Source organism: Schistocerca cancellata, chromosome 2 (genome assembly GCF_023864275.1).
Source record: "Schistocerca cancellata isolate TAMUIC-IGC-003103 chromosome 2, iqSchCanc2.1, whole genome shotgun sequence".
Classification (NCBI taxonomy): Eukaryota; Metazoa; Arthropoda; class Insecta; order Orthoptera; family Acrididae; genus Schistocerca; species Schistocerca cancellata.
This window is the reverse complement of record NC_064627.1, coordinates 255,788,743-255,804,413: the sequence shown is the minus strand read 5'-3', so window position 1 is coordinate 255,804,413 and position 15,671 is coordinate 255,788,743. Positions and strand designations below refer to the sequence as shown.

Sequence of the window (15,671 nt, the reverse complement as noted above, 5' to 3'; positions counted from 1 at the left end):
TGGCTTGTACTTGTCTGTGTCTTGTCCACCATCAGCCAGCTGTGCTTAGCTCAACTACCGCTTGGTGTCTTTTCTGCAGGCTGTCCTTCCACCTTGCAGCTTTACTCATTTATCTCCTGCATTCTGACAAGTGCATTGATATCTGGCTACTTATGGATGTAACAGTAGTATCTTACAACAATAGCATCAATGAGTAAACTGGAACCAGTCAACAGTGTACACAAACCACATGGATTGAAAAGGCGTCATGAGATAAATAAAGCACAATTCACGTACAATTACTATAGTGCAGCATTTTGTGGGTATATGTAACAAAATGATAACATGTGATCAGTTATCAGTAAAGCATGTGGTAGACTTCAATTCAATGGAAGGATACTGGGATAATGCAGTCTACAATCAAAATTGCTTATGAATCCTCTGTGCTACCCATATTAGAATAATGTCCATGTGTGTGGGACCCACACATAAGTATGACTAACACTGTATGTTAAATATATTCAAAGAATGGTGCCGTGAAAGATCAGTTTTGTTTGATTCACGGGAGGACATTAAGGAAATGCTGAAAAATCTGAACCGGCAAATGCTTGGAGATGGATATCTAACTCACCTTCCCCCTCCTCCTCTCCCAAGAAAACCCACTTACTATGTTTCAGTAGTGAGTACTAAGAGACAGATCTAGAGATATGTATTACGGTGCCCTGTGCATCACTCTTATAGACAACCCAAAATCAATATTACACTAATTACATCTTCAAGGTAAATGATAACAGCCAAACAATTGCAGTTAGCTGTTATTTACCGTGAAGATTTTCAACAGTTGCTGTTTCAGCCATGTTTAAAATTTTGAATTACAACATCCACAGAAGCACTGAAGCCATGATTCATCCCATGCTTCATATATGAACGCAATAGGATGAAACCCCTACATGGGAAGTATCCCAAGACATGCATTTCACAGTGAATGTGGATGTAGACAAGATGCAGAAATACATTACTAGTATCATAGCAGGTATAGAACAAAATGTGTTTATTCTACAATTATTATTAGGCAGAGCAGGGGAGTAAATTCGTATTTAGTCATCCTGAGAAACTTACAACAGTAACATTTATTTTTTAAGTAGGCATCACACAGCTACACTTCCCACTCATTTTATATTTCTCTCTCTCTCTCTCTCTCTCTCTCTTTTGTGACTAGTTTCTGGGTCACAGCCTCATACTCAAAGCAATCATTCCTGCCATCAGCTAAGCTGTCAGGCTGCAATCTGGCATTACTATGGGACAGAGTGGTTACAACCAGCAGCGATGCCAGATTACAACCCAACTCTATCAACTATGGGTGCACAAACAAATTTCTCCTTAAAAAGTAATGAAGAAAATCATGAATAACAGTAGCACTTTTATTTAATTACAACATTTTCACAGAGCAAACATACACAGTAAATGACACAGACAGCTGCTTGCTTTTATTATTCATCTTTTTTTTTTAGTTCTACTTAGTGCTACACTTGACAGAAATAATCATATGCAATTAAAATTAATTCAATGGCTAAAATGGTAATAATTTCAATGACACACTTCAAATAATGAGACATATAATTTTTCGAATGTGTTGTGCCTGTTCTTTTGGACATGTCCAAAAGAACAGACAGCATGCATTCATATAACTGATTCACCTCGATGGGCAACAAATCCACCTTCTTCAGTGCAGATGAATGATTATATCTGACCTCCTGCAGGAATCTCAAAGTAGTGAGCACTGAGGACATGGACATGGACTATGGACAGGTGGCACCAGGTAGAAATGCCCGTCTGCCGAGAGGCATACTGAGCTAGTTCATGCAGTTACCATAAATACTGTGTCCGGGTGGCGCAGTGGTTAACACAACTGGCCAGTAAGCATGAGATCCCAGGTTCGAATTGCAGTCCGAAACACATTTTCACTCATTGCCACTGGTTCCATGAAGAGTCCTGATGCAGCTGGCAACAACAGTCCCTGCCCTTTCCTTTCCCCCCATCCAGCTTCAATTTACCCCATCCAGCTTCAATTTACATATGAGGTATATAATTTCATACAATGAAAATTATAACCTGTTACTGTGACAGTTCACGTAATTGTAGAAATAGTAATAATAAAATCTCAATGACTCTTCCAAAATATCATTTTGCATCATTAAATTACCTCGCGAAGTTGAACCACTGGTCGTAAACTATGTACTTTTTTCTTGTGCATATAAGTGCTAATGGAAAATATTTCAATCAAAAATAGCAGATCATTTAGTTTACTGGATATACATTCAGAATAAATTTCAAGTATTTTGAGAAATGTTATCATGCACAGTTTGAATTAACTGATTTATTTGTACATATTAAACATTTTTTTCTAATACAAAGAGGAAGTCCTATGAGATAGTCTGAAGACAAAATAGCTAGGACTATTTGAAATACATAGGACTATTTTTTGTCACCAGCACCTGCGTCGTCATACCACTTCTTAAACACCATGGCATCTGGATGATAAATCTCATCATATGACTTTATTGCCTTCTTTGCTCTTTCAAACCAAGCAAGAACATTAGAATATTTCTTGTAGTCAAAACCAACAGCCTGTAAAGAGTACAATTGAAGAATATACAGTACATGTATTATTTCAGGCTTATTGTATATGCAACTACAGCCACTGATTATCAAAAACTCAAGTTGAAAAGGTCCACATTGATTTTAGTTTACATTTAGTGACTGCTTCATTTAACTAACTATCTGAAGAGCAACTATTTAATACCAGACTAAAGAATAGATGTAAAATATACAGGGTGCAAAAAATTATGTTAGTGAAGTTCAAGGGTTAATGGAAGATACCATGAGGAACAAACTGAGGATAGAAACCCATTTCCAGATAATCATCCTTCAACAAAATTGTAGGAGCCAATGCCGGCCGCTAGTTCATCCCTTCGGCAGTGAATGTAAGTCTTAGTGCTGATGGACGTGCTTTTCACAATAAGCGTGACTGCGTTAACGATGTTGGATGGCGGGAAATATGTTCATACCTGCCACAAGAACACTGATTGCTATCTGTTGGCATTGCTTCCAAAAGGGATGAACTGCAGGTGTTGATCTCTATGACATCAACATCCTGCAGTACTGTTTTATGAGGTTCTCAGACATGGATTCGCATCCTCAGTTTGTTTGTCGCCACACAATCTACTATACGTCAAAGCTGTTGGTGGTGTTTTGTTGCACTTTGTACTTGACAGTACAATATAATGGTGAATGTATTCTGATTTTATATGTTTTGAAGACATATTTTATTCTTCTTTTAAGAGTGGATCTGAAGATGTTTATTTAACCAAAACCACTAATTGAGTTTAACGAAAAGCAACCTGTACTTTTCTTGTCATAAGTTTTACATTTACTCGCCATACTCTGGTGGCTGGACAGCTTGGTGGCTTGTGCTCAAGCATGTAAACTACAACTTGAAAAATTGCTTAATAGTCGAAACTGACCAATAGTGGAAATAAACAATAATTATAGTCCAGGGCAGAAATGTCTTCATTTCAGTAAAGTATTTTAAAAACAGAACAAAAACCAAATAACTTTCAAGAGTGATATATTAATATGAATTGTTTAATCTGTAGTACCAGGCAATAGTAATAAAAATACCTCAATAACCAAATAGGGTAGCTGAAAAAGGGTAAAATGAAGACATAAAAGTATGAGTACCATCAAAACAGGGTGATTTTGGACGACAGTTTTGTTATTATTTTGATTGTAACTTTCGTATATATTGTTAGATTAAATTGATTGTTAAATAAAGTGTCCGAAGTCACCCCCATGGATTGGGGTGATTTCAGACACGTCTGTTTTTGAAATCTCTGTCCAAAGTTACAGTATATAGAGGGCAAATTCGGAGACTTACTGCCTTTTTTTAAATTCTACATGCTTTTTATTTGATTTTGGTGACATTTTACACATTTTAAGGTAGCCCTTTGTTATGAATAACTGATATGGAATGATACAATGCATTTTATACATTATAGGTAAGTTTTTATTTTGCAAGAATTTAAATAAAAATTTTTTACATTACTTAACTGAAATATTAGAAACAGACAGAAACAAACAAAGTAATTTAACTAAAAGGTCAAAATAATTTTTCTCACTCATCATTCTAAATTAAGTTGCAAACACTTTAAATAAACGACTGTCTTCGAGTCTAAAGCACATCATCTCAAAAAATGAACATTCCTCTCTTCTCAACTGGTGTGGGAAGTATTCTCAAAATTTGCAGTTTTTGTATTGTGTCTTCATCGGGGACATTAGTAAACACAAATATGTTTTTACTGTTCTCGTGTGGGCGCAAGAATTTCATACTTACCTCTGTAACACCAAAATTTGTGGCCACTCCAATATACTGCCTTGTTTACTCCTTGTTTCCACTTTTATATTTGTACTCTGCAACAAGAAAAGCCTCTTCTTTCAGTGGTGAAACTTCAATGGATGATGTGTAGTTTTCACTTTCACTACTGCTAGAAGCAAGCACTGTGACTTGTTTTAGCACTGTTACAGTTTCCTTGAAAATCTTGGCCAGTGATTGATTTTTCAGGTTGAACGTCTAGTTTGCAGCAGCAGCGGGAGCTACCGAGCTTATTTGGAGGATAACGGTTCTTTGAGCATTTTTTCATAAGTGGAAGACCACGCGTCTGCATTGCTTTGCTGGCTCTCCTCATTATCAGGCAATTTTCGTAAGACATGATCTGTATCAAAAGGGATTACGCCCGTGGCACGAAATCCATCCTTTATGTTTACCTTGGAATTCGCTGAAATCTTAGTCAGTGTCTGCTTCAGAAGAAACAAGAAGGCATCCTTGGAAATGGTCCCACGAGTGTGTTTCTTCCAATCTGTTAATACAGCTTGCCACACTGCTTTCATTGGCCTGAAGAAGCTTACATCGAGCGGTTGGAGGAGGTGCGTGCTATTGGGGGGGAAGGAGAATAAATGAAATATTGTTCCACTCACACTCTTCAATAACACGTAAAGACACGTGACTGGATAAGTTGTCTCCAATCATGACTGTTAGCCCGTTTTGTCTCTTCAAATAGGGCAAAGCGATTGTAAATACATCGATTGTAAATACATCGAGTATAGATTTAAGTGTCAGGAAGTCATTTCTGAAAGTATTTGTATGGAGTGTAGCCTTGTATGGAAGTGAAACATGGACGGTAAATAGTTTGGACAAGAAGAGAATAGAATCTTTCGAAATGTGGTGCTACAGAAGAATACTGAAGATTAGATGGGTAGATCACATAACTAATGAGGAAGTATTGAATAGGATTGGGGAGAAGAGAAGTTTGTGGCACAACTTGACCAGAAGAAGGGATCGGTTGGTAGGACATGTTCTGAGGCATCAAGGGATCACCAATTTAGTATTGGAGGGCAGCGTGGAGGGTAAAAATCGTATGGGGAGACCAAGAGATGAATACACTAAGCAGATTCAGAAGGATGTAGGTTGCAGTAGGTACTGGGAGATGAAGCAGCTTGCACAGTATAGAGTAGCATGGAGATCTGCATCAAACCAGTCTCAGGACTGAAGACCACAACAACAACAATATGGAGGAAGCTGTTTACCATCAGCACTAGCTGGCTTCATTATTGAGACACCAGATTTTGATGAGTTCATCACTTTTTCAGTATGCTTACTCCCTCGTTTCGTAATTATCTGGTGCTTGCCTGGATCATCTGACATGTTGGTTTCATCATAGTTGATCATATTGCTAGGTGGGAGATCTTCCAGCTTTGCCTTGATATTAGAGAAAAACATCTTAACAGTCTTTGTTCACTTCTGCACAAGCTCATTAAATATTTTCGCTTAAGCAAACGGCAAGATCTTCTGACTGTCGTTTGAGGAATAAATGCACTCATTCTTCTTCTGGCAAATTATTACGAAATTTCCTTTCTTTTCGGCCAGATTTATTAAGGTAGCCTTTAACTAAATATCTAATATCCAATTTAGTGAAGGGAATTCCCGAATGCGCAGCCCTCAAGATACCTTGCTTCAACATTTCTTCTTCTTCTTTTTCTTCATTTAGCACTGGCTGTCCTCCCATTTTTTCGGATGTGCTTCCTGTACTTTATTTTGTATGGTTGATTTAGGTATACCATACAAATCACACGCTTTTCTGTATGATAATTTAGCACTCCGAATATCACGAACAGCTTTATCTAAAAGTTCCGGGTCTTAATTACATCATACTATAGCACATCTCCTGCTCTTATACGTTCTTGGCATTGTCCGAAATCACCCCACAAAGTACACAGTTTTACAAAAACCGTCGTTATTTTATAACCTTGCACGAGAAACTCGACAAACTAGTACAGAAATTGTCTCAATGCTGTTAGGTACTGAGCGCATCGACAATTACGGTTACAATAACTTCTCGCTCGGTGCAACAATAGAAAGTTTCCACTTTACGATAATGCATGGATTTTTAACAGTGACACTGTTCGTCAATTATTCACCTAGGGAAACAATTGATGCACAATAAAAGTTGTGGAAAGGAATAAATGCAATCTTGCGCTTACAATAACTGGCGCACAGATCTTAAAATAAGTAACTCTTTGTTTCTATGCAGTGGCAAAGAGCAAATAAGCCATACAGTCCGAATTCGCCCGGTGTCCGAAATCACCCCATTTGATGGAACATGTTATGAAAGCATTTATGAAAGTGGTGAGCGAAAAGCGTATTCAGTTTATAGTTCTACGTTTATTACATCAACGAAATTCAGGATGGAAAAAGTTTTCATTCCACACGATTGTGTAAAATCATCATCAGGGATACCACACCGGGCGTCTAAGCATATGGTATATACTGTTTGAATGGGGAGAAATCAGCAGCTATCAAATTTTCATTTCCGATAGCTGAAAGTTAATTTGCGTCAATACACAGCTGATGAAATGGATGTAGATGAAAAAGGTATATCCCCTTCAAAATAGTTCCCATTAGATGTAATAAGCTTTTCCAATCCCTGAAAGATGTCTCAAACTTTATCTGATATTCAATAATGTTGTGCGTTTTCTTTTTAGGTGCCCATTCAAGATTCCTAGATCTGTAAATAATTCCAGGTAGTGATCTCATTTGTTCTTTTTCGTTATTGTTCTAAGAGCCCTCTTTTGTAATCTGAAAATATGTTCAATGTTTAGTCTGTCCGTCCCCCAAAAAATTTTACCGTATCTAGTGACTGAGTGAATATATGCATAATAAGTTGCTTTCAATCAATTACTATCACACACTGATGCTGGTACCCACAGAGCATATCATGAGGCAGAAACCCTTTCTGTGATTCTTTTTGTCCACCACTTCAGTTGGTTATCTACATCCATTTCTAAAACCTCTGTGTTAGTTAACACAGCTTAGCGACTCATGATTTACAATCAATTCAGTGTTGTTGTTGTTGTTATTTCTTTGTATAGAAATGTATACTTTTGTCTTCTTTATGTTAAGTGTTACTTTATTCTCCTCTAACCATATATGTACTCTATTAGCATCAGCTTGGCTAGCTCTAGTGACATATCTGTGATTATTTTGTTGCTGCTGTCAGCAAACAGAAGGGCCCCCATTATGCTTTTAGTGAATTCTGCTATTGCTGTTTCTGAACTACTGCTAGTCTGAATTCAAATTGTGATTCTATTAGCAAATTATATTATTAACGTAGTCAAGAAGTCTATCTTCCACATCTGTTTATATGATCTCTGAAAATGAAGATAGGGTGATATCAGTCTACATTTTCTATGTTCTCAGTATCACTCTTTTTGTGTACTGGTAAACTCCAGTCTGTTTAAGTATTCCAGAAAGGTAACTGAAATGAAAGATTAATTTAGAATGTGTGTTACGGGCCCCTTCACATTATCAATGAATTCCTTGAGCCTACACACTGGAAATCCATCTAGCTCGGTTTACTTGGGATACAAAATTAACGCTCCTCTGTCCCTTACTTGGAATTTATTTCTCTCTGATTTCTTTCTCCATTTCCTTTCTTAACAACTGTCCAGATTGCTTTGCTGTCATTGCCCAAATTGTATGCGATTCTCTCATTCATGACTTTTCTGCTGCTAGCAACATCTTCCTGTTTATTCTTTTGTATTTTTATAGTAATCTAGAAACTCCATGTCACTCAACTATGCTTGTAAAACAACAACCCTTTAATGTTTTCCTTAGTTCTGGGATCAGGAAAGGTCACAAGTGGCCGCATTTGGTGACTATGGAGGCCGGGGTATCATTACAGTATTGGTTATGGCAAAAAATTCAGAAACAAGCAGCAAAGTGTCAGTAGCTGCAATACTGTGATGCAGAAATCATTAATTGTTTTGCCACAAATTCAAGCATTTTTCCACATTGTTTCAAGCAAATGTAAGTAGTACTTCTTCTCAATGATTTGTCGCTATGGCAAGAACCCATCAGTGCAGTACACGTTAAAATCGAAAAACAGAGTAAGCATCACATTCATATCTGACCACACATGAGCTTTTTTGGTCTTTGCAATCCACAATTCTTCCACTGGGATGACTGAGTCTCAGTTTTGATGCATATCCATGAAGACGTGTTTCATCACATCTTATGATATGTTTCAATAGTTCTGCATCACTGTTGACTCTACGATGTTGGAACTACCAAAACACAGATAACCTTGTTTCACTTCATCTAGTGACTCTTAAGCAAATTGCATTCACTGTAGTTTCTGTTCACAATTAAATAATTTTGGAACAAATTTTGCCATCTCTTATTTCATATCTAAAACATATGAAAAAATGGCATCACATGAACCTGCTGATGTGCCATCATCATCAGCGAGCAACTTCCCTGATTTGGTGATCAATCATAATCACTTTCATTTTTTCCATATTTCCATTGTTGTTAATGTGCTGGAGTGTCCACAGCCCTAGTCATCTACAATGTTTTAATGGCTTACTTGTATATCTAACATGAAGCATTGTTTTGTTCATAGCACATTCACCAAAAGCGATATTTGAAGTATGACAGACTGCTACTTACCACACAGAAGAGACACTGAGCAGTAGAGAGATACGTATAAAGTGCATACAAAAGTAGATTAAGTTTTCAGACAAAGTCCTTCCTCAGACATAGAAAACACAAATACACACAAACATAGGGCCATTGTGATCTAGGGTGCTAAGATCTGAATGGAATGAGAGCAATCTTGGCTGGGGTAGGTAGTGGCAGTACAGAAGAGGCAATGGACAGGGTTGGCGAGGGGCACCAGCTTAGGGCTGGGGAGATGCTATAGTGATGCCTGTGTGAGGGTGCAGGGACATTGTGGGGACAGGATGGAGGGTTGTCAGGTGCATCATCGGGAAGCTGTGCTTGGAAGGATAAAAGGGAGAGGAGAGAGAGGAGAGAGAGAGAGAGAGAGAGAGAGAGAGAGAGAGAGAGAGGGGGGGGGGGGGGAAATGACTACACCACTGGGAGCACAGCAGGCATACGAGAGACGGGAATGGGAGCAGGATAGGGGATAGATGCAGGTGGGATGGGGACTGTTTAAGGTCAAGGCTAGGAGGTTACAGAAATGTAGAATATGTTATAGAGAGAGAGTTCCTAGTTGCACAATTCAGAGAATCTTATGCTAGTGGGCACAGCCTATGGCACAGCCTATGAAGCAGTCAACACACCGTGTTGTGTATCATGCTTAGGAACTTAGAAGACCAACTGTCTCTTGGTCACAGTTTGGTGGTATCCATTCATGCAGACAGACAACTTGGCCATGTAGAATGCCACAATGTTTGTAGCCAACGGCAGACAACATGCCTGCTTCCACAAGTAGCCCTGCCTTTGATTGGGTTGGAGATGTTTGTGAAAACGATGGAGCAGATGGTAATGGGAAGATGTATGGAACATGTCTTACATCCGGGTTTATCAGAGAGATATGAGCCAGGTGACAAGGGGGTGCAAATAGGGAAGGACAAGGATACAGTGCAATATGGGTGAGGAAGGACTTGGTCCAATAGCTTGATATCCAATTAAATGTACTTTAAATGTGCCTGTCTGCCACTCAACACCCCCTTTGTGTGAAGAAGAGCAATCTATCCCATTTCATTGTTGTTACTCCATCCCAGACTTTTCTTCATTCAAAAGCAATATTTAAAATTCCAAAAACTTCAATTTTATTCCATTCATACTGCACAATTTAATACAAATACTTTGTCCATTTTTATATATAACAAATAACTGCTGATGCAAAAACACATGTAACCTTTTTCACAGCTGACAAAAAATTAAATATCTGATGTGCTAACACTCTGCAGATAATGTAAACATGTTTAGCACCACAACAATGACAAAACTGCACAAATCAGATTAACACAACATGCAAAATTACAAAATTCCCATTACTTTTTTAACACATCATGTATAACAAATTCTCTGAAATACTACCAAGTGGCCTCACTCTGATTCACTTATTTTCTGCAACTACTGGTTGCTTCTTGACAAAGCATTCTCTTCATTTTCACTTCTTAATGTGAGGAACCATGTATTTAGAACCCTCGAACTGTTAAGAACAGAGCCCATTTATGTCCTGTGTGTACATTATCTTGTTATAGTGTGAAATGTGTTGGTTGGTTTACAAAACAAATGAATATTTTCAGTGTGGAAGGTGAGTAAAAAAATATGATTATCTGTTTAGAAGCAATTTAGTATTTGATTGTGTGATATAGAGTGAAGTGGGAGATCGCATATTAACCCTGCAATATTATTAGACTCATTCCAGAATACAGTCAGAAGGTTCAGCTTACACTGACAGCTCAAACAGAACTGAACACACAGCAGCAAATTCTAACAGCAGCATGCTTGTTTTTCTGCGAGAATGATGATGAGGCTCAGAGTAGCAAAAGTAAAGTTACAATTCTACATAACATTACTCTATATGACTAATTAATGAAAATGTTCTTAAATATTCATCACCATTCATACGAATCGCAAAAAATCACAAAAATTAAACATTCTAATATCACTACCCACAGAATGATAATTTATGTGTTATTTTATTTAATGCTCTACCAATAATGATGAAACTATTCTTTCAATGATAGAAGTTTTACTATAAAAACCGCATAGCCTAAATAACATCTGACTGACAAGAAGCTATTCTTTCTGTGACACAGAAGCATTACAGACAGAATGCTTTCAGTACAGGAATTTTGCTACAAAAATAAATAAATAAATAAATAAATAAAACCTCCAAAAAAGAGTATCAAGAATACAACATAAAATTAAATGAGGACCCTGCACAAACAAAGAAGACACTCCTACAATTTATCTTTGTTGATAACAGTGAATAAAAAGTTTCATAACTGAATGATGTAGAAATGTACCAGCTTAATGAAACAGTCTCACTGACTAATTTTTCACAAACAGTACTTACTTCTGCTGTGCCAACTGAAGATACCATGGAATAATCAGCAATAGTCATAGACGTTCCAGCCACCCATTCCTTTCCTTCGAGGAAAGTATTTAGGAAATCATAGGCTTGTTCTATTTTCTTAAACTTTTCTGGATCAAACTTTGGTGCTCCATAAAACAATACTGGGTACTGCAAAGAAATTTCTGTCATTAGTACCATGAATACAATGTAATGGTACAGAATACATTAATCTCCCTTCTGTGTGTATAACTGTCTTAGTCGCTTACTAAGTTTTGGCATCTGCCATCATCAGATACCTGCAATTAAGAATACAGGAAAATAACAAGCAACATGTGTTTGTAACACAACATCAAGCTACAAAAGATTAAAAATCAAAGTTAAAACATAATTATAAAAACTCACTCACCACAAACTTAGAAATTGCAAAAAAAGGTCCAATGTAAGGAATAAAAACGTGTGCCTACTCAGAGTGTCAACTACCAGCCTGGCTCACAAATTTCACAAAGCTGCAAGTTTCAGCTGCCAGATGGTGCCAGTGTAGAGAACATTACCTTCAAATTTTATTGATTTATTTTTTTATTATTATTTTTTAGTTTTGCAGCAAACAACCTGCCTCATATAAATCAAATTACTGGTTCTCCAGCAAGACGGATCTGCCATCCAAAGTATTTTGATTTGGTAAACAAATCATTTTAATCTTTATAATCTGTTTTACAAGTCTACATATTTTAGTATATTGCTTGGCTAAGTTTTAGTTCAATGTGTGCAGTTTTTTTATTTATGGACACACATAATTATAATAGCAAATAATACTTTTATAATATCATCTTGTGAATGCAAACTGTAGTTAATACTAAATTCCATGTAGCTACTGTATACATATTATTCTGTGATAGATTCAATGAATACCTATTGTCAAATTTGGACAAACTGCACCTGGATCAATTGGCATCAACTGAAAAGGCTAATTTTATGAGTATGCCACTACTTTCATTTGAATCATGTTTTTGGTGGGTTTTTTATTATTTGACTTTGAATGTTTGTCGGTGGTGGAATGGTTGGTATCTTTTATAGAGGAGGGTAGGTTCCGTGTAATAGGTTGAAGGGGCTGGTCTTTGAAAGCAGAGATTCACTCAGTGGGGGCACAGTAACTGGCCACAACGGGGCATCCTTGGTGACTATCCACAGTTCCTGTCCCTTTACCACACGGTGTCCTACTCGTCGCTGTTGCTGCCACCTCCCTGTACACTAACATTCCTAATGCCCATGGCCTTATCGCTACTAAACACTGCCTTTCCCAACGCCTGATGGATTCCAAACCGACAATCTCCTCCCTAGTCGTCATGACCAACTATATCCTCACCTACAATTACTTCTCCTTCGAAGGCATTACCTACAAACAAATTCAGGGTATGGCCTATGGGCACCTGCATGGCACCATCCTATGCCAACCTATTCATGGGCTATCTAGAGGAATCCTTCCCAAAAACCCAGAATCCTAAACCCCTCAGCTGGTTCAGATTCATTGATGACAACTTTGCTATCTGGATCGAACAAGCGACCTTCCTAAATGTTTACCTCCACCTCAAAGATTGCTACATCAGTATCTCCATCCACATCAAATTTACTAACCACCAGCAAAACCTCCAATTTGACAGCTGCCACTCGTTCCATACCAAGAAGTCCCTTCCTTACAGCCTAGCCACCTGTGGTCGTCGCATCTGCAGTGACGAGCAGTCCCTCTAACAATATACCGAGCATCTCTCTGAAGCCTTCACTGACTGATTACCGTCCCAACTTTGTACAAAAACAAATTTCCTGCGCCTTATCTGTCGAGTCTCCCACCACCTCCCAAAGTCCCACCATACAGCCAAGGAAGAGCATTCCCCTTGTAACTCAGTACCACCCAGGACTGTAACAACTCAATTACATTCGCCACCAGGGTTTCGATTACCTCTTGTTGTGCCCTGAAATGAGAAATGACCTGCCCACTATCCTTCCCATCCCCCCCACAGTGGTATTCCACTGTCCAATGAACCTACACAATATACTCTTCCATCCCTACACAACTCTGCTCCCAATCCATTACCTCATGGCTCATACCCTAGTAATAGACCTAGATGCAAGACCTGTCCCACACATCCTCCCACCACCACCTACTCCAGTCCGATCACTAATATCACCTATCCCGTCAAAGGCAGGGCTACCTGTGAAGCTCGTCATGTGATCTGCAAGCTACGCTGCAACCACTGTGCTGCATTCTATGTAGGCACGACAACCAACAAGCTGTTATCCTTCATTTCCTTGACTGCTTCACAGCCTGTGCCCTATGGATCCTTCCCATCAACACAAGCTTTTCTGAGCAGCGCAAGTGGCAACACATCCTATGCTCCTATAACCCCTCTGGCCTCAACCTTCGTTAGCCATTATCCTCACCCATTCAGTCCCTTCCCTGTTCCCATTCCGGCACTACACTGTTGTCACTCCACCATCACACGCAGTGTTTTTATTTCTCTCCTTTTCTGCTACTTCACCCCTCCCCCTCTTCCCCACCTCTACTCTGCCCTCCATCTAATCTGTAGCACTTCACTGTCCGCCACCCCCCACCATACCATCCCTCCCACTTCCCACTCCAGCCTCCTCCTTACCCCCATCCAGCTGCCACTTACATCATTCACTGGTGCTGCTGCTCAAAGTGTGGTTCCAGTTGCCTGAGACTGCAGTCGCGCGCGTGTGTGTGTGTGTGTGTGTGTGTGTGTGTGTGTGTGTGTGTGTGCGCGCGCGCGCACGCGGACACGTGCCCACGCATCTGTCTGTCGTCTAGTTTTGACGAAAGCCTTAATGGCTGAAAGCTTTAATTGTGAGACTTTTTGTTGTGCCTATCTGCGACTCAGCATCTCCCCTATATGCTGAGTAGCAACTTTGCTTTTTATAATATTCTTATATTCCATCCTGGGTTTTCTGTTGTTTGCCTGTTACTAGTCAGTGGTTTAAGCCTTTCATGATACTTTGGAAATTATGCTTGGTTGTCCTTCTGAACTCCTTTTTTCACATTTGCAATAATAATAATAATAATAATAATAATAATAAATAAAAGTTTGTGACACAAGACAAAGTAATATTTCTAAATAAGACATTAGTTTTATTGATTTCTTAAGGGCAGTTATTAGCTATGATGTATTTCAGATCTTACCTTCAATGTGTATGTATTTTTTGTGTTAATTATATATTATCAATATGGTAATGGATAGTCTTTGGTGGAATATAAATAATGGAAAGAATAAAAGTAACTAGTTACCATACAGCTGACGGGCTGAGCCATCAATTGGAACACAAACAAAACTTAGAAATTTGGTAGCTTGGTCAAGTTGTTCTTCAGGGCTAATAGTGTACACATGCACTGCAAGGGGTTGCGATTGGTAGGTTCATTTGGGGGAGGGGACCAAACAGAGAGGTTATCTGTCCCTTTGGATTAGGGAAGGATGGAAAAGTAAATAGGCCACACCCTTTCAAAGATACCATCCTGGTGTTTGCTTGAAGTGATTTAGGGAAATCAAAGTAAACCTAAACCAGGATGGCTTGATGGGGGTTTGAACAGTCATCCTCTCGAATGTGTGTCCAGGGTGCTAAACACTGTGCCACCTTGCTTGGTGAGGGGTTGTGCTAGGTGTGGCAAGGGGAGAAATGAGGTGGGGAAGAGGAAGAAGGGTTACAAAATACTGTCTGACGGTGGGGAGGGCGTGGGTGGCAGATAGATGGGATATGAATACAGTGAGCTTGTTGTGGCCATAAGCAGGAAGAGGTACGTGCAGCACACAATGATGTGGAGGAGTAGACTGGGAGGAAAAGCTACAACAGAGGAAAACTGCTGGAACGAGGGTTGTGAGTGCGAGATGAGTGAAGTTAGGGTAATGGGGTGGAGGTGGTTGTATGGTAGGGGCAAGCAAAGAATGAGGCAGGACAGTTGCGGAATTTAAGATGTGTCCAAAAGTTATTACCTTTTACAACCTATTTTCTGAACCCACTGATGACTGAACTCCGTGGAGAGATGTTACTTTTACTCTTTCCATTCGTTCTTCTTCTGGTGCCTTTGTCCCACACTGGTGCATGGCCAGAATGGTTATCAAAGTATTTGGCTGGTTAATTTAAGGGGTGACCGGATGCCCCTCCTGCTCCCACCCTCTTACCTAGGCAGGATGGAACATGCGTACCTCAACAATCTGTGTTTAGTGTTATTCATGT

General features: G+C 39.0%; 1 protein-coding gene across 1 annotated transcript in view; it reads right to left on the bottom strand.

Moving 5' to 3' along the window:
- Positions 1-2,033: 2,033 nt before the first annotated feature.
- The window catches only part of LOC126161588 (glutathione S-transferase 1-1-like), a 50,835-nt gene continuing 37,197 nt past the window's right edge, over positions 2,034-15,671 (bottom strand). The window contains exons 4-5 of the mRNA XM_049917533.1: positions 11,430-11,597; positions 2,034-2,607 (exon numbers count right to left, since the gene is read on the bottom strand). Of these exons, the coding sequence (XP_049773490.1) occupies positions 2,455-2,607; positions 11,430-11,597 (321 nt within the window). The 3' untranslated portion in view covers positions 2,034-2,454. The remainder of the gene's footprint in view (positions 2,608-11,429; positions 11,598-15,671) is intronic.